General features: G+C 38.0%; 1 protein-coding gene across 2 annotated transcripts in view; it reads right to left on the reverse strand.

Annotated features, from left to right (window-relative positions):
* The window catches only part of LOC150075172 (polyamine-transporting ATPase 13A3-like), a 409,674-nt gene that overhangs the window by 296,435 nt on the left and 85,358 nt on the right, over positions 1-27,881 (reverse strand). For both annotated transcript variants that reach the window (XM_090388296.1, XM_090388295.1), the window contains exon 7: positions 23,684-23,750. In XM_090388296.1, the coding sequence (XP_090244422.1) occupies positions 23,684-23,750 (67 nt within the window). The remainder of the gene's footprint in view (positions 1-23,683; positions 23,751-27,881) is intronic.

Raw genomic sequence — 27,881 nt, forward strand, 5'->3', positions numbered from 1 at the left:
AAAAAGGGTGACAAATCCCTCCCATCCAATTATCGTCCCATTGCAATTACTTCTACTCTTTCTAAAGTAATGGAGAAATCAATTAACCGCCAACTCTTAAACTACCTAGAAACCTTCCGTCTGATCAACGATCGCCAGTATGGATTCCGTCAGTGTCGATCCACTGGTGATATTCTGGCTTATGTTACCCATTTATGGACTAATTCAATGGAAAGGTTCGGTGAAACACAAGTAGTTGCTCTTGACATCTCAAAGGCTTTTGATCGTGTTTGGCATAAAGGTCTTCTAAACAAGCTTCCATCTTATGGTTTGCCAACTGTTTTTAGTAATTGGTTATCCAGTTTTCTCTCTGATCGCTCACTGAGGGTGATGGTAGATGGCTCTCTGTCTTCTAACTTCTCCACTAATGCCGGTGTCCCCCAAGGTTCAGTTCTTTCCCCCACTCTTTTCCTCTTGTATATCAATGACCTTCTTCCATTGACTGGAAATCCTATCCATAGTTTTGCCGATGATAGCACATTGCATTCAACTTTCCATTTTGAGAAACCTTGTCCTGCTCAATCAGCTTCAAGTTCTCGAAAATCTGCTGCCAATTCCTTAAATGCCGATCTTCAGGTAATTCTCCAGTGGGGCAAAGACAACTTAGTTGATTTCAACCCTTCTAAAACTCAGTCTTGTCTTATATCTCGCAAAAAGGATTCTTCTGCTCCTATGCTTATCTTTAGTGACACTCCGATTTCTAGGCAAAATGATATATCTCTTTTGGGGATTACCCTGACTTCTAATCTCTCTTGGCACAAGCACATTACAAATATTGCTTCCTCTACATCTAAAAAACTTGGTTTTCTCTTTCGCTCTCGGTGTTACTTTTCTTCCAAACAGCTGCTCGCTCTGTATAAATCGCAAATCCGCCCTGCCATGGAATATTGTTCCCACATCTGGGGTGGTGCCCCCAAAACCTCTGTCAGGCTTCTTGATTCCATTCAGAAGAGGGCAGTTAGGTTAATTAATGATTCATCTCTAACAGAGTCTCTCCACTCGCTTTCTCATAGACGTACTGTTTCTGCTGCATGCCTCTTCTACAGATACTTCCATGGGCACTGTTCTTCTGAATTGGCTTCTATAATTCCCGCTCTCTCTCTTTCAAAACAGTCCAAACACGTGCCGCCACCAGCCAACATCCATTTACTGCCCAACTTCAAACCCACAGAACCAACTTTTCATCTTCCTCATTTATTCATTCAACTGCCGTTTTCTGGAACAACCTTCCTTCATACGTATTTCCTGAAAATTACAATCTACAGAAGTTCAAGTCCAATGTCAACAAATATCTTCTTTCGTCTTCTCAACCTCCAACCCAAGCACGGTACTAAGTGCTATAGGTTCTAATACCTCTCGTGTTTGGGGTTCTCATAAAAAAAAAAAAAAAAAAAAAAAAAAAATGACAGAGTGCATAGCACGCGTTCCTTGAGCAGACCGGGGTTCAAGCCCGTGACTACTAAATACGATAAATGTTTGTATTGACGATTTATTGTAAACTGTACTGACTTGGTTGTCATGCCGGAGTATAAACAGAAAATTTATTTATTTATTTATTTATATTACCTGTTTGAAAACAGGACTGATGCATAGGCCAACGTTACAATTAAAAGCAAGTGGGGGTGCTGAAAATGTATAGTGATTCCAACCAACGCTGGTGGTATAGCTTATGCCACAGTCTGATCACATAAATCTAATTAGGATCAAGCACATCTCATATTCCAAAAATGTTCAGCAAGAAGCGAATCTGACATCATCCTCCTTTCAAATAGAAGTCGAATGCTTGTCTATGGTTTGCAGATGCCTCTTGGTTTGACCTGCATAGCATTCATTGCAATTTATATATGATAAACCACCTCACTCTGCATAAACCATTTTGGAGATGTACTTTGGAAGAAACTTAACACATGATGCAGATTCAGATGCATCAAGTGTAACTTGATGCATCTGATTCTGCACCAAGTGTTAAGTTTAAAAAGTACACGTTGAAGAAGTATTTGAAACACTTCTGCAACCAACCTGTAATTTTTAAAGCCTATATTCACATCATTCACCTTCCATAGGCCACACCACTAAAAGGAACATAAATTATCCACATTGCATCCCCATTATTTATTTTTTTAATTATAAAAATAAAAAATAAAATTGAGCTTTTTTGTTGAATTGAAAACAATTTTAAATTTACATAATTTATCCAACTTTTCTGCGTTTGAAATTCATTGTGCTGTGATACTGTTTTTTTTTTTTTTTTCATTTATCTTTTGTTATACACTTCCCTCAATTTCTACTACTACTACTTAGCCATACAGTGCAAGGAAGCCTGAGGCGTGGGTGTGCCAAGCTCATACTCACCAGATGTGTGCCCCTGGATTTCCACCCTTTCATTTCGCAAACTGTGCCTTGAAGCAAAAATAATTTTCACAAATATACACGATGGATACAAGGGGTTAAATTATAAGCCTTAGTGCTGCTATATTACCTATAACTCTTCCCCCCAGTGTGGGGGGAAGATGAATATGGGACTGTTTACACTAATTCCAAAAAAAAAAAAAAAAAAAACATTATTATTATTATTAGCTATATGGTGCAAGGATGCCTGAGGATTATGCTGCACCAGCCAAAAAAAATTCTGAATTACCTTGAGAGAGAGAGAGAACAAGAGTCAGAAGTAGAAGGGAATCATCAAGAAAGAGAAGAATGATGATATCCAGCTCTGAACCCTGGGTGTGCCAAGCCCATACTCACCAGATGTGAGCCCCTGGGGTTATATTTTCCCACATGGCATGAAACAAACAAACTATCATAACTAAAGTAAATCAAAATGAAAACAAAGTATTGTATATAATATCAGTATATACATGTGTAGCAGTATATATATATATACAGGCATACCTCGGTTAACGTTACCTCTGATAACGAAGCCTCGATATAACGAAGTCCGCAATTTCAAGCCCCATTTAACATAAAGAAAAGCAATTTCTTTGGAAACTAAACTAAATATCGTACGACGTGTTGAAAGCGGCGAAAGAAAATCCGATGTGGCACATTCTTTAGGATTAGCGCAATCAACTTTAACAACCATACTAAGTCAATCAGAAAAAATAAAACAGTCTGCTCAGAATTGTACAGATGTTACAGCGGCAAAATTAACTCGCTTAAGGAATCCAATTTTAGAAAAAATGGAGAAAATGTTAAGTTTGTGGATAGATGATATGTCACAACGTCATATGCCTTTAAGTCAAATGGTCATTCAAGAAAAAGCATTATTTTTGTTTAATCACCTGAAATCTAAACAAACTGAAGAAATTACGGAAACCTTTGGGGCTTCTCGTGGTTGGTTCGAGAAATTTAAAAAAACGGGCCAGGATTCATAGTGTAAAATTAACAAGAGAAGCTGCAAATAAGTTTCCAGAAAAACTAAAGGAAATAATTGAACGTGAAAATTTTCCACCAAATTTGGCGTTCAATGTTGACGAAAGCGGTTTGTTCTGGAAACGGCTACCAACAAAAAGCTTCATTTCTATTGAAGAAAAATCAGCTGCTGGGTTCAAAGCAGCCAAAGACCGTTTAACGTTACTCTTTGGATCAAATGCCTCTGGCGATTATAAATTAAAATTGTTATTAGTTTACCATTCAGAAAATCCGAGGGCGTTAAAAGGTAACATAAAAATGAATTTACCTGTAATATGGAAAGCAAATAGAAAAGCGTGGGTTACCAAGGAGTTATTTACTGATTGGTTTGTTAACCACTTTTGTCCTGGAGTAAAACGGTATTGTCAAAAAAAACAACTTTGAAGAAAAAGCTCTTTTGTTGTTAGACAATGCTCCGGGACATCCTACTGATCTTAACACGTTGGACACATGCATTCCTGTCAAAGTTGTGTTTCTTCCAGCAAACACAACTTTCCTGATTCAACCATTGGATCAGGGAGTAATAGCATCATTTAAAGCTTATTATCTGCGTCGAATTTTAAGCAATTTACCTGAACTAGAGGATAAAGAGGAAATGACAGTTAAAACTTTTTGGAAAAACTACACCATTAAAAACGCAATTGAAAACATTGATAGTTCTTGGAAAGAAGTCACTAAGAAATGCTTAAATGGAGTTTGGCGCAAAATATGGCCAGAAGTTGTACTAGAAGAAGAAAATAACATCCAAGAAATTAGAAATGAAGTTATCCAGATGGCTCAATCAATAGGTTTCGAAAATGTCGATGAAGAGGACGTTAGAAATTTATTGAATGCAGAAGATGATGGTTTTTCAGTGGAAGATTTAGAAAACCTTGTTAGCAACGAAGACAAAGATAATGAAGGCGAAGTTAAAGAAGTTCCTGCCGAAAAAGTGTTAACAACCAAAGATTTAAAAAGGTGCTTAAATGACATTGAAAACGTTTTAAATTTTTTTAGTGAAAATGATCCTGATTTAGGAAGAAGTGTTATAGTTAAGCGATCAGTGTTAAATGCAATAACTCCGTATAGGCAATTGTTAAATGAAAGAGAAAAAAAGCATAAACAATCAACTTTAACCTCATATTTTAAAATGTGATTTCACTTTGTATGTAAGTTGACTGTTTATTTAATAAAACTTTTCTTTGTTCGAAAAAAAGTTTTCATTTTCTTTACGTAGGAACGTATCCCTATTCTGGCCATAGTATTTTTACCTCTGAAAACGAAGTTTCGGTTAACGAAGTAATTTCGTGGAACGCATCCTATTCGTTAATCGAGGTATGCCTGTATATATATAAAATATATACCAATGAGGCAAAACATTATGACCAGCGAGTTGTTATACAAATCGAAGCAACTGCAAGTGAACTACATGTGTACACGGGTTGAGACAAGGTATAAAAAACACCTAATACTGAGCTCCATTAATCAGTGTTAATCATGTTCTTCAGATGGGAAAGACAGCGGACTCAAGCGAGTTTGACAAAGGCCAAATTGTAATGGCCAAAAGACTGGGTCAGAGCATATCTGAAATGGCACAGCTGGTGGGATGCTCACGGTCAGTTGTGGTTAGTACCTACTGAAAGTGGGCCGAGGAGGGGAAACCCATGAACTGCCGGCGAGGTGTTGGATGACCACAGCTCATCGATGCTCGAGGTGAGCAAAGGCTCTCCCAGATGGTACATGGCAACAGAAGGGCAACTGTGGCGCAACTCGCCGGTAATTGGAATGCTGGTGACAGGAGTAATGTGTCACAACACAGTACATTTAACCCTGCTGAAAATGGGGCTGTGTAGCTGCAGGCCGCTCCGAGTGCCCATGCTAACCACAGTTCACCAGGTGACAGCACATACAGTGGGCACACAAGCATCGAAACTGGACCTTGAGTGATTGGAAGAAAGTTGTCTGGTCCGATGAATCACGTTTCCTGTTGCACCACGTGGATGGCCGGGTACGTGCAATGTTTACCTGGGGAAGTGATGGCACCTGGTTGCACCGTGAGACAAAAACAAGCTGGTGGCAGCAGTGTTATGCTTTGGGCGATGTTCTGCTGGGACACCCTGAGTGCAGTCATCAATGTGCTGGCCACTCTGACATCTATCATCTACCTAAACATCACTGCTGACCATGTATACCCTTTCATGGCAACAGTCTTCCCCTCTTTCAGCAGGATAATGCGTCATGCCACACTGCCTGGATTGTTTGAGACTGGTTCGCGGAACACGAGCCTCCAAATTCCCCAGATATCAATCCCAACGGGCAACTGTGGTTTGTATTGGAACAGCAACTGTGATCTGCGGCGTCTCAACCACGGACTGTGCAGGAGTTAAAGGATCTGCTGGTTACGTGTTGGAACCAGATACCACAAGACACATTTAGAAATCTTGTAGCATCCATACCTTGCCGGGTACAAGCTGTTTTGGCTGCACGTGGAGGACCAACATCATATTAGGTAGGTGGTCAATGTTTTGGCTCATCGGTGTATATATATTTAAATGACAATATACTATAATCATTTAAAGAAACTAGGTGGAAAAGGTAGATGAAATGAAGGATTTCATTTTATAACAACAAAAAAGAGAAAAATCCTGTTGTTTTGGGAGATTTTTATTATGGACATATCACATGGTCTTTACTTTATATTTTCTGTAGTTGTAGATCAATCTGCATATTACAAATATTTGTAGATCAATCTGCATATTACATAGAGTAAAAACTAAATTACCATTTGCAGTGGTGTGCAACAACAAATGATTGATATGGTATCCAATAATAAAACCATTTGAAACTCCATAAATTGAAAATTCAGAAATTTCAAATAGGTTTTGTTATTCTGTAATCCATTCTGGCTGTTACGGAAATCTGTGGCACTCTTTTGACACTTTTACAGCTTTTCCCATTGTGCATACTGCCAGCAGAACATACTATACTATACGTTTATAAGTGCCATAAAAATTTTAAGAGTACAATAAATTCTTCTCTTAATATTGTTGCCACATCTCATGGAGGGTGGAGAGTTTTATAGGCTGAAATACATACATGACCCAATCCTAGATGCAATAAATTTTGTAAATTTATGAATATAAAATATAATCTAAATAAAATAACACTCACCAATAACAGCAGTTGAATTTGCTTATACAGATGGGATGGAGGGACTAATGGTGGAGTTAGACAATGAGTCTCATCTTTTCTCTTTTTTTTTTTTTTTTTTTCCCCTTTTGTTGATAAATCTTTTTGACATCTTCAGTTATTTCCCTATTCACTTTAGTACTGCATTCCTTGTGTTCTGCATTGGGATGGAGGGGCAAATGGTAAAATTAATGGGGCAATATGAAAGAATCATCAGCTTTTTCATCTGAGCAGGAAATGGTGGCCTCTTCTGATCTCTCTTCATGCCATTTTTCAATAACCTCAAAAAAATTGACCCAAATATTGTTGAACAGCTTTTCTTTTTTCTCTTTTTGTTGATAAATCTTTTTATAACAGTTGATGTCATCAATAATTGCCCTATTCACTTTAGAACTGCGTTCCCTATTTGGATCATCCTCAGTGAAGATCTTCATTGCTTCTTCAATAAGTTGAAAAGCTTTTGATAATCGTTTAGTGGTTAGCATTCGAGGAGCTGAGGTACCAACAGTTTTCTTTTCTTCTTCAGCTCTTTCTATTTCTAGTTGCATTAAATCTTCATTTGACAGTTCTTCTCTATGAGACTCAAGCAATTCCACTACATCAGCCTCTTCCACCTCTTCAAAACCAACATCTTTGGCTAAGACAATGATCTCACGTTGAACTTTAAGGACAATATCATCAAATCCACTGAAGTCACTTACACAATCTGGCCACACTTTTTGCCATACACTATTCATACATGCTGCTGTAATTTCATCCCATGAATCTGCAATATTGTCAATGCCCTTGAGAATGTTATAGTCACGCCAAGTTTCTCTGACTGCTATCTTATCTTCAGGATTACTTTCTTTGATGAGCTGGGAGAAGGTACGGCGTAAATAATAAGCTTTGAATATTGCTATTGCCCCTTGATCCATGGGCTGAAGCAATGAAGCTGTGTTAGGTGGCAAGAAAACAACTTTAACATTTTCTGACAAGTCATCAAGGTTAACAGGATGAGCTGGAGCATTATCCAAGACAAGCAGTATCTTGAATTCGAGATTTTCTTTGGAACAATATTCTTTCCAGGCAGGGATGGCATATAGAGAAAACCATTCCTGAAAAATTGTCCCAGTTATCCAGGCCTTCTTATTCGAACGCCAAATAACACGAAGATGTTCTTTGGAGCGACCTTTCAAAGCCCTCGGCGTTTCCGAGTGGTACACAACTAATGGCTTAAACTTGAAATCTCCTGCAGCATTCCCACCAAGCAAAATAGTTAAACGATCTTTTGATGCTTTGAATCCGGGAGCGGTCTTTTCCTCCATAAAAATATATGATTTCTGTGGCATACGTTTCCAATAAAGTCCCGTCTCATCGACGTTAAACACTTGTTTCGGTGAGTAGCCGCCCTCTTCAATTATTTTCTTCAATTTTACAGCCCCTTTCTCAGCAGATTCAGCAGTCGCTTTGACGTTATTAAAACTGCTGCGCCTCTTAAAACGTTCAAACCAACCACGACTAGCAGTGAAACTTTCCGACTGTGAACTTTCGCCCTGTGCTTTCTTTAAATCGTCAAATAAGCTTTTAGCTTTCGCTTGAATGACCGTTATACAAGGAGGTTCGTTGCGTTGGTACTGATCCTCGATCCAGATGGACAAAAGCCTTTCCATATTTTCCATAATGCTGCTTCTAGTACGATTTATCTTGGTAGCACTTAAAGGTGTCATACTTCGCGCACTTTCCCTGATTTTGTCGGCATTAGCAAGAATTGTTCTTACTGTCGAATGGGGTAGACCAAGCGTTCTCCCGACATTAGCTGCTCGTTCTCCGGCATCGACCCGCTTTAAAACTTCTAATTTCATTTCTAGAGTAATAATTTTCCTTCTTTTTTTAATACCAGACTCGCTACTACCATTTACTGGGCGTTTCTGACTCATGTTGAGCTGAAATTCAATCACAAAAGAACGAATATGTCGTTGAACACACTTTTCACAACCTTTTTCAACATCTACACAAAGTATCCTGCGGTGTCCCGCTGTTAAATTACGTAATAGCGAACGTCGCGCCTTCTACACGAACTTATCACAAAAATAAAAATACAGGCTGGCCTCGATTAACGCGATTAATTACAGTAGTCCCGCGAGCGCATCGCCCAAAACGGAAACGCGTTAATCGAATATAATAATCAATAGGAAAAATTATAATTGGTCCTTGACCTTCTGGAATGTCTATAAAGAATTTTAAAAATACCTTTTAAATAACTTTTTAACTGTATACAATGTAAAATATAATGAAAATAATTATGGAATTAAATGTTTATTGCATAAAACAGGGGTTCCCAAACTGTGCGCCGCGGAATATTTTAAATTTTCGATGGAAGCACAGCGATACTCGACATCTGTCGGACACCGCGCGAACTACTAGCTTGAGGTAGTTCACAGTTTCAACATTTCTTATTAAGTTGTTTGGACCTAACTACTGTTAGGTATTTTTTTTTTGGTCTAGGTGCGCCGTGAAAAAATTACTGAGACACTAAGGGTGCCGTGAACCGAGAAACTTTGGGAACCTCTGACATAAAATACACAATGAAGAAATGACTGTTGCAGAAATATTTGAACAGTGTTGACTTTCTCTTTTCATGAATCAATTTCCGATAGCCGACAATCTTCTCTGGGTTCTGGCGAAATAAATATCGCAGAGAACCTCACACCTTTTGTTTGAGGTTCTCTGCGATACGAAAGATTTCATCTAGTTCTTTTACCGTTATCTCCTTCGCGGTAACATTTTCATCTGGCTCATTTAAAAATTTGAATTTTTAAATGCAAGTCTGCATTGACTTTATTAGCGGATGGAACACACAGAGGTGGGCAGCAAGCAAACGTTTGTTTATTGCCCGTCCGATGCGCGGTAAGCTTAACGCGCGATTCAAATCTTTTTCAACTATCGCAAAAAAAAAAAGATCGCGTTAACTGGAAATTTGCATCGTGTAAAGTGAAAAGTGGTACAGTATAATTTTTTCAAATAGCGGTAAGTGAAACACGCGTTAATCGAACTCGCGTTATGCGAGGCCTAGCTGTACTCATTCTTCTGCCGGACTCCTCTCTTACCCTTCCTAATACTTCGCGCTTATGCTAATTAGATATATAGCTATCACCGAAGTATCAAAAATAAAACAAACAAAAAAAAAAAAAAAAATGAAGTGTAATAGTCTCCGAACTTTGAAGACGTTTTAACCTTCAGTAGTCGCCAGGCCTCTTGTGACACTTTTAATCCATTTCCTCCAGTTTAAAATTCATTTTTAGGCTTGTGAATTTTTTGTCCCTTTGTAATTTCATAATAGGTGTTCTTATTGATCTATTAAGGGAAATTACGAACTGGCTTTTAAGTTGCTGGAAGAAATGGACACCATAAATAATCTAATGTTCAATATTTATATAGAGAGAATATTTGTATGGAGCATCAGTGAAATATATTATTATTATTAGCTGTATGGTGCAAGGAAGCCTGAGGATTATTATTATTATTATTATTAATAATAATAATTCCTTGTACCATATTAGCCATATGGTACAAGGAAGCCAGAGGCTTATGCTGCACCAGCCAAAAAAAAATTTCCAAATTACCCCAAGAGAGAGAAAGAGAAGAAAGAGAAGGCCAGCGGGTGGTTGGTTGGTGGAACTGACTTCCATCACTTGTTGTTGAAGTTGATAGCCTAAACAAATTTAAGGCTCAACTGGACAGGTATTTCGAGCGAACGGAAGGGTGAAATGGGAGTGGTGTGTTTTTTTTTTTTTTTTTTGGCTGATGCTGAATAAGCTTGCTTTCTTGCATCATATGCCTCTACTAATGCTAATGCTAAAGTAGAAGGGAATCACCAAGAAAAAGAAGAATGATGATATCCAGCTCAGGACCCTGGGTGTGCCAAGCCAATACTCACCAGATGTGAGCCCCTGTATTCTATCAATGATGACAGAAATATTGAATATTTGTATTAATTATGATTATTCTATCAATTATAGATTATTATTTATAGAAGATTCAAATTGGTATAATCTAAAGTTAAATACTAAGAATATTTATTAGTATTTCATGTGTGTTAAACACAAAAGAAACCTTGGTTTCCATGATATGTATAAAATATATTTTTTAAGAAATATTTCTTTTGAGAAATAATATTTTATTACAGTAAATATAGGTTAGGTTATGTTGGTTTAATTCATCATCTGTTAATTCATTTATCCACTGTAATAACTGTGCTTCACTCTCAGCATTAAAATCACCTACTCTAATTCTTGTAGAACAAGACATGGCAAAAACAAAAGCTGAGTATACTGAGTTATGCGACGCCATTAGAAAGAGACTCAGAGAGGACATTAGAAGATTTAACACAAGAAAAGTAGAACAAGCATTGAGGGAAAACAAAGGACTAAAATCAGCAGCCATTGGCAGTAACACAGAAAGACAAATGATACTGAAACTGAAGAATAGCAATGGTGTACTTATAAATAGCAGAAAAGGCATAATTCAAATAGCAGAAGACTACTATAGAGAATTATATAAGGAGAGAGGGAATGATGCCAGCAGTGGGGAAGATGGATCACAAATTAGTAACACATTCGACATACCCGATATTCTTCTGATAATCTGATGAGGTAGAACATGCATTGAAGAAAATGAAGAATCAGAAAGCCCTGGGGGCAGATGAAATTACTGTAGAGTTGTTAAAATTGGGAGGAAGAGACATAGCACAAAAACTGGCAAGACTCTTCACAAAATGCATTAGAAAAGGTGTGATGCCTAAAGAGTGGAATAATGCAATCATAGTTTTGCTGCATAAGAAAGGAGATAATTGATCTATAATTTCCAATTTCATCAGAAATTGGAAATTATAGATCAATTAGCTTGTTATCCCACATCTACAAGTTGTTCACAAGAGTCATTACTAACAGATTAGAAAGAATACTTGATGAGAATCAACCGAAGGAGCAAGCTGGCTTTAGGATGGGAGTCTCAACTATGGATCACGTTCACGTAATATCACAGCTAATGGAGAATGCAAATGAATAAAAAACACCGTTATGCCTAGCATTTATGGATTATGAAAAGGCATTTGACTCCATACAGCATAAGGCAATGTTTCGGGCACTGGAAAGACAAGGCATAGATACCCTATATATTATGATTTTGAAGAAAATATATGAGAATGCTACCTCCTTTATTAGACTAGTCAAAGACAGTAGCAAATTTAAAATTGAAAAAGGAGTTCGACAAGGAGACAAAATATCTGCGAAGTTGTTTACTGCTGCCCTTGAGAAAGCCTTCAAAAGATTAGACTGGTCACAGAAAGGAGTCAATATGAATGGAGAGTACCTAAACCATTTACGATTTGCAGATGACACTGTGGTCCTAAGCCATGATCCCAAAGAATTAGAGGAAAATCTTAATCAGTTATTATTTTTTTTTTGTTAGTTGTTGGCGCATCGGCTTCTGTGGCCACAATGCACCTCACTCTGATCCAAGCCCGAGGCGAGATTTGAACCTGCGACCTTTGGGTTGCCAGGCAGGCACTTTACCCACCTGGCTAGCCCGGTCGGCTTAATCAGTTATGCAGAGTTAGTAAGGATTTTGGACTAAAGATGAATATGGCTAAAACAAAAGTAACGATGAACAAGTATGCCACAGAAAGGGATATAACGATTGAAGGAGCAGTAATTGAAAAGGTGGAGACATACTTATCTGGGACAAGTTATTAGCTGTAATAATGATAAATGGCTGGAAGTCAAGAGAAGAATAAATTTAGAATGGATAGTATTCAGGAAATATAGACACATACTGAGGAGCAATATCCCAATTTGTCTGAAACATAAAATAATGAACCAATGTATACTACCCACCATGACTTATGAAAGTGAAACTTGGGCACTCACCAAAAGAATGGAAGAGAAACTGAGAACTACACAGCGAAGAATGGAACAAATTATATTGGGAATCAGACTGTTAGATAAGAAGAGAAACACATGGATTAGGCAGCAAACTCAAGTACAGGACATTCTTATCAAACTAAAGAACTAAAATGGTCTTGGGTAGGACACATAGCTCAAAGACGTGATGACAGATGGACTAAGAGAATAACAGAATGGTACCAAAGAGGAGCTAGAAGAAAACCTGGAAGACAACAACAGAGATGGACAGATGAAATTCATGAGTTTGTGGGTAGTAAATGGATGGTCATTGCACAAAACAGAAGGAGCTGGAGAAGCCTTCATCCTGCAGTGGATTGAAAATGGCTGATGATGATGGCAAAAGCTACTTACACAAATAAAATAAGGGCAGATTAGGACACTGCATTCTAAAAATAAATCTAAGCAAAAACTGAAATGATAACAAGGACAGAATTAAAAAAATTGGGAATCAACAGCAAGCTAGATTGCAACAATGTGAAATGAAGAGTAAAATTGTAATGAATTAGTCACTTGGATGACTGTTATCTTTCAGCCCAATCTGTGTGCAAATTACTCAGAAAACTAACCACCAGCTGACCTTGATTCAGATAATAACATAAATTAACTTAAGATAGGAAAATACTGAGAGCTGCAAGTCAATTACCATTGATTGGCACCAATTTAAAATTCCATGGATGGCTATTGTCATCCATGCAAATATTGAAAGGATAAAATTGATAGAACTGTGAATAGAGCAGAATCCAGTTATATGAAAATTTTTCAGTTGAAACTATTGATACATTTAATTGTATTAATTAAATGTCATCAATTAAATAATACCCCAACCCACAAGCTGTACTGGGACGGCGCCATAATAACAGATAGAACAATCCAGCACAACAGACCGGACATAACCCTTGTGGACAAGAAGGAAAAGGCTACCTATCTGATTGACACAACAATACCCAACACTGGCAACCTGCAGAAAATCCATGGGGGAAAAAATCAGGAAGTACATGAACCTAAGACAGGAGATCAAAGAGATGTGGCATATGCAACAAGTAACAAAACTATCACATTATAATAAAACCATGATTCCATTCTTATAAAGCATTATGAACCATGCAAAGAAGGGTAGATTTAATTCATCACCTCTGTAATATGCTAACCCCACTGACATGATGAAAGACACTATGAATTCATTCCAACATAAATTACTGCAAATAAAAATATAACATAATATTCAATTTGTAGATTTTTTTTTTTTTTTTATGCAATGTTTTATACATCACATCAGTGTGGTTGGTGTTATACAGAAATGGAATGAATAATCTGACCAGAATGCTTGGCTTTTTTTCCCCCATACACTTCAAAATTCTTTGTTTGTTATATGCTTTTTCTTTAAATTTTATTTTCATATTCCCTCAGTTTAACTTTCCAAAACGATGTGTTTCTCAGCACAGTTCAACAAACTTTACCCCAGGGGCTAACATCTGGTGAGAATGGGCTTGGCACACCCAGGGTCCTGAGCTGGATATCATCATTCTTCTTTTTCTTGGTGATTCCTTTCTTCTACTTCTGACTGTCTCTCTCTCAGGGTAACTGTGGAATTTTTTTTGGCTGGTGCAGCACAAACCTCAGGCTTCCTTGCACCATATGGCTAATAATAAAAATAATAATAATGCCATCAGAGACTCAGAAGCCTGTTGAAAGCAAAGCTGAATGGAGGGACCACAGTTAAAGCCCTAAACACCTGCAACCCTAAACTAACATACTCCTTCGGGGTCATAGATTGGACTAACACCAAGCTGGAGGATATCATGAGAAAGACAAGGACAATGATGACCAAGAGCCACCAACACCACCCGAGAGCTGCCGTGGAGAGACTGACAATTGCCCAGGAAGAAGGAGGAAGGGGCCTGATAGACCTCACTGAGCAACAGAAGACAGCGATAGTTAACCTGAAAGATTACTTACAGAAACACACAGCAGCACTCCGCCAGGCCATAAAGAAGATAGACAAGTGGTATACCCCACTCAACCTAAGCGAGGAGACCCCCCCAACCAGGAGGTACAAACGAAGCTAGAAAGATGGGTAGAGAAGACACTACATGGCAGACACTATAATGATCTCCATCAGGGTCACACAGATAAAATTGCTTCCAATGCATGGCTCATGAGCAGGAAGCTTTTCCCCGAGATTGAAGGATTCATGCTCGCCATCCAAGACCAGGTAATCAACACCAGGAACTATAGAAAATACATCGCCAAGGAGCCTGGAGTGTTAGATGACACATGTCGACGATGCCACCTAGCCTCAGAAACGATCCAACACGGCACCGCAGGATGCAAGGTGATCACCCAGACTGAGTACACTCATAGACACGACCAGGTATCCAGGATAATACATGAGAAACTAGCAAGGAAATACCCCAACCCACAAGCTGTACTGGGACCGCGCCATAATAACAGATAGAACAATCCCGCACAACAGACCGGACATAACCCTTGTGGACAAGAAGGAAAAGGCTACCTATCTGATTGACACAGCAGTACCCAACACTGGCAACCTGCAGAAAATCCATGGGGAAAAAATCAGGAAGTACACGAACCTAAGACAGGAGATCAAAGAGATGTGGCATATGCAACAAGTAATGACCATCCCGATCATCGTGTCAACCACTGGTATGGTGCCAAAGATCCTACATAACAGCCTAGCAACAATAGGTCTCCCAGCGAATACCTACAAGGAACTCCAGAAAGTTGCAATCCTGAACACCTGTAGGATTGTCAGAGAGTTCCTCGACCAACAGTAACATCAGACATAACAACAACCACCCTGTATACTTGGTAGCAATACCTGTCATGAGGTGGAACCCCCAATCAGGGAGAAATAATATAAGAGCAGCAATAATAATAATAATAATATACAAAAATAAATGAGAGAAACCAAGAATGAATAACAATAAAGAATATTTTAGTTGTATTTCTTAGAATTTTAAAGGTCACTCATTTCCCAGTTGAAGCACAAATGTTTTTATGGTGTCTGGCAGACACAATATGAACATTTATATTTTTGTCAGCTGTTCACATTTAGCCAGTGAAACTAAAGCTAATGGCAAGATTAAACAACTCTCACAGATGCCACATGGGAACAGAAGTTGAGTACAACTTTTTATCACCTGGCATCTGTTAAATTCCAAACAAAAATTTAATTTTTCATAATTCGTAGTATGAAAATGAAACCATAAATACCGCACAATCATTTAGAGACTAAAAAAAGGTACATATAGGAGGATTTGATGTCAAATCTGCCTGATGCCGCATTAGTAACAGAGGGTTAAATACTTATCAGAATCAAAAACAAATTCAAAAAAAAAAAACTGAAGAGTGAATTAATATGGTTGGGACTATTATATTAATGAAATGACATTACATGGTTTCTATCCATAAGTTAAACTGTATATAAGTTATATACTGAGTGGTTATAAAATAAGTTTCCCTATTCAGGAGACCCTAGTGTCAAAACAGTTAGAGATAGCACTATGAAAATCGGTGGGTATGTCATTTAGGGAAAGCGATTTGTAGAAGAAAAAAAATTAGTTCAAATTTCATCCTCCAGGGGGGGGGGGGATGAAATGGCACTGTAAACATGTTGTTGTTGTTGTTATGGGAGTTTAAAGGCGCATAAGCTACTATGGCTATAATGCACCTCTGTAAACATGTGGTGGAATACTTAACTTAGGATTATATTTTAATATCAGAACTTAGAAATCTACAGATATTGTTCTGTGTGCTTTCCTCCACTTGAGATGACATTCTGAAAATGGAGGATTGTGTGAGACACAGTTCGTGTAGCATCTCATTGGGGATGTTGGTTACATGCTGTTTAATGCTTGATTTCAAATCGACAAGCATCTGTATGCCACCACGGTAAACTCTGTCTTTCAGGTATCCAGAAATCACAGGGATTGAGATCTGCTGATCGGGCTGGCCAGAACTGCGGAAAGTCTCTAGAAATGATGTGATCATTTCCAAATGTTGAACAGAACAGTTCCTTCACTTGTTGACCAACGTGGGGAGGGGCACCATCTTGCATGAACACTACAGTCTCCAAGCATTGTCTTTCTTGCAGAGCGGGAATAATGTGATCTCTTAGAAGAGTGCAGTACCATGCACTAGTTACCATACACCTTATGGGGCCATGAGGTGTAGATTCTTCAAAGACAAATGGTCCGATTATAAACTCTGCTGTGAATCCACACCATACTGTAACATATGGACTTTGTAGTGGTCCTTCATACACAGCAGATGGATGAGAAGTTCCCCATATTTGGCAGTTTTGTGCATTTACAGCCCCATGAAGAGTGAAATGTGCCTTGTATTGTCAAGTTTATGTATCGTCAAGTTTATACGAGCCAGAAATCGTAGAGAAAAGTCTATTCATTGTTGCTCATCATAAGACTTGAGTTCTTGCACTACATGGATCTTGTATGGGAACCAGTGTAAAATTATTCGAAGCACTTTATGTACAGTAGACCAAGGAAGGTTCAAGTCTCTTGACACCTCTGACTTTTCTGACTGGTAGTGTTTCACATTCTGACCATTGCAACTGCCACTTCATCCACTACCTCCATTCGGATATGTGGTTGTTCCCTGCTTGGAATTGCACCTAACTCACCGGTCGCTTCAAATTTCTTTATTAGTTTTCGAAGCTCCACTGACATCAAAGGTCCTTTATGCAAACTTTTAAGTTTCCGATATTCATGTAGTGCTGCATTAGCATTACTATTATTCTGGTAGAACAGTTTTACTAAAAGAGCACGTTCCTTTTTTTGTAAGAGCCATAATGGTTATTGATGGTGGCATTGGCCTTTCTGCTTTTATCTAACAGGATGCCATTTGCGTAAGCAGCGCGTCTTGAAGTAAATGACAACTTTTACATATGTGCAGTGCCATTTCCCCTGGTGGTGAAAATTTGAACTTTTTTTTTTTTCTTCTACAAATCACTTCCCCATACACACCGATTTTTACAGCACTAACTCTAACCAATCAATTGTGCATCCTGCATCACTGACTGAACCACTGGACTCTGCCAAACCACCAGCGAACAGCAAGCCTCTCCCTGCTTACAAATCATCCCCGATCTCACACCTCAACAGAAACAACCCCACGGACTTACATCTTGGACAGGAGTAAATCCCATGCATGTACATAAATCCTGGAGGAGACATCATCCCATGAATGACTATCCACAAATCCTGGATGGGACACCATCCCATAAAAGACTTCACATCAACCCTGGATGGGACATCAACCAAAGAAATACTCTCCTAAAATCCTTGGACGGGACACCATACCATGATGACTTTTGCAGCTCACTATATGCCTCTTGGCGACCTGAGCCGGGCGCCCTTCCCTGGCTCACTTTCACTCCTTTTCCCTGGTGGTGGGGGGGAGACATCATCTACGTCTCCTCCCCTTGCCGCCATCCCTCTTTCTCCTCCCTGTGGGGTATGGGCTGCCCCACAGGCCACTCCTGGGAATGCCTTCTCTATTGTCCTCATATTTCTCACTTTTCCCCCAGCCTTCTCTCTCTCTCTCTCTCTCTCTCTCTCTCTCTCTCTCTCTCTCTCTCTCTCTCTCTCTCTCTCTCCCCTATTCTACCCTTCACACAGGTGCCTCCGTAGCCAGGTGGGCAGAAGCAGCAGTGCGTAGCACACGCTTCTTGATTAGACCGGGGTTCGAGCCCATGCCCATCAAATATGGAGGATGCGGAAAGGTCAGGGAATGACCACCGCATATCACTGGAGCAATATGGCCTTAGTTACTAATGCTCCTAAAAACCAAATAACAAACCCTTCACACAAGCATACATCCCACACAGTGGAAATTAGAAATATCCAAATTCAGATCGCTCACGACCCTTTTGGCCTAGCAAAATTCTAGTGTAATTCTCCTTTTTTTTTTTTTTTTTAGGCCCTTGCCACTGAAATCTCAGGAAATTAGATGGCATGGCCTGCCAAAGTACCATTTAAAATACTGGTGTATCTGGTCTGCCTCCACAGGGCCAAGTGTGGGCAACAGTGGGCCCCAATAGGGGTCCAACGGCTAAATGACCAAATGAACAATGGTACACGACACTATACATGTACAAAATCCATACACTTTTAAACCTCTGACACTGACAGTGTTCTGTTTCACACCCACAATGTATACTATGCAGAGATGGGGGGAACCCCTGGTGTCGTTTGGCCCTAAACACACTTTACACTTTAACTCTAACCGTTTTGACACTAGGGTCTCCTGAATAGGGAAACTTATTTTATAACCACCTGGTATAAGTAAGTTCTACAGTAGAACAAAGTTCAAGAAACCTAAATTTTGCTGTTTTGTAATAATGAGGTTCGTGGTAGCGAGGTTTGCCAAAAGTGTCAGAACTTAGCATGCATTTTTTTTTTTTTTTTTTGCATATATTTAACAATAAGAAATAATAATAACGAAAAATATATAAAATAAATTAGTAAAAATAAAAAATAACAACAAATGCCTTCTGTAACAGTAATAAGAAAAATACATATTGTGTATTAAAATCTGTAGATTTTCTACAGATAGACTACGAGAAAAGAAACAACAAAATTTAAATAAAAATATAGTACATATGTAATTAGTATCATAAAGTAGTAAAAGAAGAATCATATTCTTAACATTAAAGGAAACATAAAAACCAATTAACTCTTTCATCTAAATTAATCTGATTTAAAGAAAGAATCTAATTTAGTTTGCACAGTGTTTCTTACATGCATTCTTAACCACAGCACAGACACTATGAAATGCAAGTTTTTTTTTATCAATATTATTGCAGGCCAATGCATTCTCTATTATGTTTAATGCATTTTGGGCACCTTTTATAAAAGGTAGAGTGTGTGTGCTTTTTCACTTTCACGTCTGGTAACAAGAAGTTCATTGTTTTGCTTTGTATTCAGCAGCTCTTCTGGTGTTGGGGTTGCTGTAGTAGCAACTTCATAATCCATCTTAACAAACTCCTCAAAATCCATATACCCCTTCATTCCTTACTATCACTTTTGCCTTCTGTACCATATTTTTCAGTTATATTCTCTCCAAAGTCACTCTTTCGAAAACAATTGATTATTACACTTCATGCAGTACTGACTCAAGTAATAACAATATCTTGGACAGCATCCAAGGCTTTCCACTTTAGTAGGAAATTGTTCCCTCCTTCTACTTTGCAGATTGAGTACCTTATTGGGTGGACTCTACATGCACTCTTAAGTTTATAAATAATGCCTTAATACAGTGAATGCATGAAACTGATTGGACTGGGATATAAAAACAACGGCCATATATTCATCAACTTAAGTGCCTTTGATGATAGTAGTTCACTGCACAAAATATTCTGGTGAGGAAGAACGTACTATGCAATGATCAAAGGAACATTTTTATGACCTTCAGAGTAGGAGACCTTTATTTTAGGGTAGGAGACCGGCAGAATTACTTAACAAGTACAAGTCACTGTTGAAAAAAAGCCGTGAATTAGGGTTGAATTTGGAAGTGTCTGCAATTCTGCCCAGACACGATAGAAGGGAGTATATGATGAGAGCCTTGTCAATCAATTCGGCCCTGGAAAGATTGTGCAAGGCTCAAGGGATAGAATTTTTTTCAGCCTGGTCTGTACTTGTTAACAGGAGAGACTGCTTCTACAGGGATGGGATACACTTAAATAGAAAGGATGCAAGAATATTTGCTGATGCTATCGAGGCAGTATTGGGTGGGTTGGAAAACTGCTAGCTCGGGGGGATACAAGGACTATAAAATTAACAATGGCCACTGGCAGAGGTGAAAGTGATTCTTGCACTGCTTCTATTGGAATGAGCAGCAGCCTGGAAAACAAGATGCACGGTATTTCAGAGACTGCTGGGAGTCATTGCGGTACAAATAAACACATGGGTTGTGTTAGGGTAGCTAAAGAATAGGAACAGGTGCATGTATACTTGCATGTACACCAATGCTAGGAGTTTGGTAAATAAATTTGATGAATTTGAGGTATTGCTCAAAACATCAAAGGCAGATATTGTTGGGATTTCAGAGACGTGGTGTCACACAGATATAAGGAATGCAGAACTGGAATTTGGGGAGTACAATGTCTACAGAAAGGATAGACAGGATAGGAAGGGAGGAGGGGTTATGCTTTTAGTTAAGAAACACATAAAATCCAAGGAAGTGAAGCCAGTTGACATCGATGGACAGTGCAGTGTCGAGTCAGTTTGGTGTGACATAAGCATTGGGAGGTCAATATTGAGAGTAGGAGTGTGTTATAGGCCTAATGACTCTGATGAGTATAATAAGAAACTGTACAGGGAAATAGAGTGGGCCAGTAAATCAGAGAGTCTTATAATGGGGGATTTTAATTTCCCAGATATTGACTGGAATTTGTGGGTTGGTCACTCACACACTAGCAAGGCTTTTGGGGATTTATTGGATGATTGTTTTCTACATCAGCATGTTTGGGAGGCAACTAGAGGGAGTAATACTCTTGATCTGATTATCGGTAGTGATTCTTCATGCATTAAGAATCTGCGGATAAAGGAACCACTAGGGTGGCAGTGATCACAGTGTGCTGAAGTCGGATTTACTCAAAGAGGTAACTACCATCAGGGGTAAAGGGAAGGGTTTTTGCTTTCGTAAAGGCGACTACGGTGGTCTGAGACAGTATTTAAATTCTATACAGTGGGACCAACTGATGATGTTACCAACAGCAAATTCAAAATGGGAAGCATTCAAAGAATGTATCTTGGAAGCTACTAGGCTTTACATGCCAACTAAGAAATATTGTTCAATGTTTAGGCCCAAATGGATGTCAGATGAACTAATGAAACATATGGCAGAGAAGAAAAATGCATGTGATACATATAAATTAATGGGTGACATGGAAGCCTATGATAGATATAAGCTGGTCTGTAACCAAGTCACAAAGGAGATTAGGCAGGCAAAGGCAGATTATGAGAAATCCTTGGCAAAGGATGCAAAGAAAAACAACAGACCAGCTTATAGCTGATGCCGTCTCCGTTGGTTGCTATCTCCTTGGAGTCGGGTTGCTTGGGAGTGCAGCCCTAAGTGGGTGGTAAACTCCACCTAAGGCTAAATACGGCCGTGAGACCGATAGCAAACAAGTACCGTGAGGGAAAGTTGCAAAGAACTTTGAAGAGAGAGTTCAAGAGTACGTAAAACCGCTCAGAGGCAAACGGGTGGGCCCTCGAAAGCCGAGGGATGAATCAGATTGGTCCACTGGATATTGATGGTTCAACTGTTGACGATCCTGCTCAGGTGGCTAACAAACTAAATGAGTATTTTGCATCTACATTCACCCATGAGGAGTTATTCAGGGAGGGGAATGCCACAGGTGAGTTAAACTCTGGCAGTGAGCTAGATAATTTTATATTAACTGAGAGGAAAGTGGAGGAGAAATTGTTGAAGATAAACATAAAAAAGGCACCCAGGATGGAAGGGATCTATCCAGTTATATTAAAGGAGGCAGCAAAGGAAGTAAGCAAACCCTTAGCCCTAATTATGAGAGCTTCTTTGGACTCAGGGGAGGTACCCATGGACTGGAGACATGCAAATGTGACCCAATTCACAAAGGAGGATCAAAGGACGACACAAGTAATTATAGACTTGTTAGTTTAACTTCTGTTCCAGGAAAATTAATGGAGGCACTGGTTAAAGAAGCACTGCAGGATCATCTAGACAAGACTTGAGTTATGGCTCGGACACAGCATGGTTTTATTAAGGGAAAGTCTTGCGTGACCAATTTGATTGGATATTATGATGTGGTCACAAAGGAACTGGATGCAGGGAATAACTTTGATATCATATATTTGGATCTTAGAAAGGCTTTTGATACTGTTGCACATGGAAGACTGATGAACAAATTGGAGCAGTGTGGCATTGGAGGCAAATTGCTACTATGGATAAAGGGATGGTTGAGTGGGAGAAGACAGAGAGTGGTAATCAATGGACACTGCTCATCGTGGACTAATGTTATTAGTGGAGTTTCTCAGAGTTCAGTGTTGGCTCCATTGTTGTTTTCTGTATTTTTAAATGATACTGATGATGGTATATCAAGCTTAATGTCCAAGTTTGCAGATGATACGAAGGTTGGCAGGGTTGTTAAGGACACTAATGATAGTACACTACTGCAACAGGATCTATAAAAGTTGAGCAGATGGGCTGAGAGGTGGCAAATGAAGTTTAACATTGACAAATGTAAAGTACTACATATGGGAAGCAGTAACCCCAGAGTGACGTATCAATTCTGTGGTACTAAACTGACAGTGGTACAGAACGAAAAGGGCATGGAGGTAATTTTGCAGGCAGATATGAAGTTTTTTGAGCAGTGCAGATGGTCTGCAAGAGTAGCTGATAGTGTCTTGTCAATGATATACAGGAGTTTTTCTCGCAGAGATAAGGCCACACCTTGAATACTGTATACAGGAGGTCTCATTTTAAGAAGCATGTAGAGCTGTTGGAATGAGTACAGAGAAGGGCAACAAGATTAGTGAATGGAACAAAGATTTGCTGTTACAAAGAAAGGCTTAAATTTAGAAAATTACAATGTCTGGAGACTAGGCACCTGCTAGGTGATCTGATTGAGGTGTATAAAGCCTTGAATGGTTTGAGCATGCTCAATGCTGATGGGATTCTTCCTCTTGCACAGAATAATCACCTGAGAGGGCATAAATTTAAATTGAGGAAAGACAGTTGTAGGATAGATGTGCGGAAGTTTGCCTTTAGCCAGCGGGTGGTTGATTGCGGGAACAAACTTCCATCTGTCATTGTAGAAGTTGATAGCTTAAACAGATTCAAAGCAGAACTAGACAACCATTTGGAGTGGATGGATGAGTGAAATGAGAAAGGGATGTGTTTTTTTTTTTTTTTTTTTGGCTGATGCTATATAAGCTTACTTTCTTGCATCATGTGCCCTGCTAATGCTAATGAGGCTTGTCCCAAAATTATCATTAGCCATTATATTTTATAACGTAACACTTGATATTTTGATATGATATAATTCTATAATAGTAAACACTAACGATTAAAATTCAAATTTCAAATTATATACTTACCTTGACCATCTCTCAGAACCGTTACTAGAGATTGAGAATGCACAGCATCTCTCAGAGCTCTACTTTGCTGAAATGTTTAAAAAAATAACTCCACATTTTCATAGTTGTAAAAAAATGGAAATGAATGCAAAGAAATTTGTAACTAAAAAACTTTCCATTTTCTACTTTTATTAACCTTGATATTAATATATCAAAGATGTATTTCATGCACTTGAAATAAGAAATATGATTAACATGTTTTCTAAGAAAAAAGATAAAATTTAATTTTAACATGTGCAAAAGAAAAAGGGCATTTCAAGAAATATTATTTTAATTATAATCTAATATATTGTTCAATTATTACTGACTAATATACAGTAGAATCCGGATAAGAAATTCCCGGCATAAGAAGTTTTCCCCTGTACTAGGTTTGGTTTCTTAATTGCCAATTTCAACTCTATATACTGTAATGTATTATTTTCCTGAATAAGTTTTCCCTGGGTAAAAGGTCTCCTGCATAAAAAGTACGTGATAAAAAATACATGGCATTTATTATAATGATGTTTTCCTACTTGATACGCTTTTTAAATATAGAAATTCTTTATTTTTATATTAAAAAAATATAAAACAATATAAACATTTTGGTAATCAAACAAGTTAGTGCATAGCATCATTTTAGTTTGTAGTAAACCACCAAAGTAGGTGAAATGACATCGTTTTTTCCATCTCATATTGTGAATACCTTCACGAGTTGCCCTGATATTGCACTAACTACAATAAGCAATGCTTCCCCACTGGAGAAGACTAATGTTACTTATTCTCAGCGGATACCACCACCCCTGGGTTTTGGTAGTGGTATCTGCCGAGAACCCACTGGTGAAGTATGCCTATCTGAGAATCCATGTTGAAGATAGTTCAATATCAGGGCAACTCGTTGTGAAGGTATTCACAATATGAGATATAAAAAAAAACGATGCCATTTCAGTTACTTCAGTGATTTACTACGAACTAAAATGGCGCCTCCGTAGCCAGGTGGGAAGGAGCAACAGTGCGTAGCACAAGCTTCTTGATTAGACCGGGGTTCGAACCCGTCACCACCAAATACGGAAGATGCGGAAAAGTCAGGGAATGACCACCGCATATTCCCGGAGCAATATGGCCTTAGTTGCTAATGCTCCTAAAAACCAAACAACAAACAACAAACGAACTAAAATGATACTATGCACCAACTTGTTCGATTAGTGAATATTCCATAGTCAGAGGCTTTCAGTGCTAAAATCTTTTTAGTATATATAAACATTTTGATATGATGTAAGTGACATATTGGAATTCGATTCATCAGTATCCATAACTGGATACATCAACCACATTAAGCATTAAGTTCTGATGGTTGTGAACAGTTCTAAATTACTTAGTGGATTGTTGCTCTGTCTTATTGTAACTGTGACCTTTTAAGGTATGTTGAAACCAGGCACGTGCCATGAGTAAATACTCAGGGAAGGCAGTACCATTTATAAAGTAAATTGTAAGCAAAAGGCCTTGTCTCTAAAAAACAATATGTAAAAATATTTTAAACAAAAAATATTTACTCACTGTTATTTGGTTTTTTTTAAGGAGCATTAGCAGCTAAGGCCATATTGCTCCGGGAATATGCTGTGGTCATTCCCTGACCTTTCCGCTTCCTCCGTATTTGGTGGTCACGGGCTCGAACCCCGGTCTAATCAAGAAGCGTGTGCTACGCACTGCTGCTCCTGCCCACCTGGCTATGGAGGTGCCTATTTACTCACAGTTTTATTTGTAGATAAACTCCATTCTTCTCTTTTTGCTAGTACTAAAAATATCGGTCACTTTTTTTTATAGAAATTGTAAGTTGGACTTTGCTCAATTTTATGTAATCTTTCTTTTTCAATGGAAATTAAAGCAAGTGACGAAAGTCTTTCATTTTTAATTCTATTTCTGGTGAAGCTTTTGATTCTTTTCAAAGCCGAAAATAACCTCTCAACAGAAACTGTTGTAGTTAGAACTGTTAAAATCAATTGCAGCAGCTTCACTGCTTCAGGGAACATTTGTTCGAGTCCATTTTGAAACATGAACGCAAGCAAATTTTGATTTATCCTAGAACATTTGTGCATTATAAATTCCAGCTAGATCAGTTTTGAGCCTTATGAGATCGAAGATGCCACCATAATTCTTTTCTAAACTTTCTAATGCATCCTTATCGATTTGACTAGCTAGTTTTTGAAAATTTTTACTATCAACTAATGAAATAAATTGTAAATTTTTAAACTCACTGTATCTTGCTTCCATATGCTTCAAGATATCATTCAATATTAGACAGAATATTCTTTATTTGGACATTTTATACGACATTTTGATTCAATAAAGTTATTTTCTTTGCAACATTCTTCAAACTTCTTATATATATCATCAAAATGTCTGTGCAGATCTTTGAGCGAATTTATTGTTTCATTGATTCTTTCAATGCAATATGGAATATCTATAATTTTAGTTTGTAAAATATTGAAGAATGTGTCAGTTTTAATGTAAATTTTATCATAAACTATAAGAAGAAAGTATGTTGAATCTTGCGTTAACCAATTATAAAATCCATTGCTCCTCACTAAGGTATCTGAATCCCATAATAAAGGATTGCTGTTAATGCTGTTGAAAAGTTTGCAAAGGTCACTATGGTAGTGTAAAATAGTTTGTACTAGTTTTGAGTTAGAACTCCATCTCGTCGGTGTAGCCTTTGGAATGTGTTTCTGCACTGTCATCAAGAAATTGCGTTCGTTTCGTAGAGTGACTGAAAAATGAGGCAAGACCCTCATTTTTCAGTCACTGAATGGTCTTGAAAAATATTGTGCATTCAGATATGAATTTCGCTGATTGAGACAGAAAATGATTCAACTTGTGAGCATAGCAATGGGTAAATAATGCTCATGACGCTTTTTCTCTTACTTTAACTTGAATGCCATTGAAATGTTTTGCCATTACCGATGCTTCATCATATGTTTGTGCTATAAGTTTATCAGCACAGATTTTGTATTTTTCTAAATTTTTAAATATGCATTCTGTTACACCAGTAGCTGTTCTGTCTTTAAGTTTGTCAAATCCTATGAAGGCTTCTTTAATTTCAGAATCCAATTCATATCTTAAAACTGTGGAACACTTCAATTTGAAATATCAGTCGTTTCATCGACTTCTATAGCAATGAATGGGGACCTTGCGATCTCTTCTTTAATATTTCTACAGCTGTTCCTACTGCTTCAATCAAGTCATTTCGGATCTTGTTAGAAACACCAGAAAAAATGGATGATGTCTGAAAATGTTGTTCCAATTTTTCATCAAATTTTGCAGTGTAGTTCAGTAACTCAATATGTTTCCACAATTTAAAGAGGATTTGCCTTCATTATTACCACAAAAAGCAAGTTCTTGTTTAATCAAAAAGCAAGTAGCAGATATTAATTTTTGCAGTATGTCTCTGTTCTCCTTTACCTTTTTATTGTGAATTTCAATGCTAAGTTTTTTCAGCTTATCTATGCTCAAGTCGAATCGTGTAGATCCAAATGTTTTCAATGATATTTAGATTTCATAATGCGCAGCAGATCTTTCATGTTTACTTAAAGCATTAGGCAAATTATTTAAATCACAATATCCGGTTCTTACCCACACACTTTCACTGGATACAGAAAATAACAAGCATGGGAAATAAAAGAGTCTATTTGTTGTAATACAGCCACAAAACCAATCTTTCTTGTTGTACCACACAGCTTGAAATATTCTTATTATTTTTGTCCCTTTATGCTGTTGAAGTTGTTTCAGTTCTGGTGTTGGCCTTCCACTTTTAATCACATTACACTCTTCTTCATAAGACAGATTATAAAAAATTTTAAGAGACTCACTGTCCATGTTTGAAAAGGGATAAATTTAGAAATAAAGTATTTGTAAAGTAATCAAGTATCAGCAATATCACTAGAGGCAAACAATGCAACAACACACATGCATACACTCCTCACTCTGCAAAGACCAATGGCACACTGAAGCGAAGGCAGGAATTATTCTGCCTTTATAACATGGTATTTCATGCATCTGGAGCTGCTTAACACAGCACATGGTTTAGCAATGTAACGCATTACTATATATATTGAGGTTGAAAAGCACGGGGAAATTGTGCCTGTCTAACCTCAAAATATACCCATTTACTAAATAATACATTAAA

The sequence above is a fragment of the Mastigoproctus giganteus genome, chromosome 14 (genome assembly GCF_048544385.1).
Source record: "Mastigoproctus giganteus isolate SK-2022 chromosome 14, ASM4854438v1, whole genome shotgun sequence".
Classification (NCBI taxonomy): Eukaryota; Metazoa; Arthropoda; class Arachnida; order Uropygi; family Thelyphonidae; genus Mastigoproctus; species Mastigoproctus giganteus.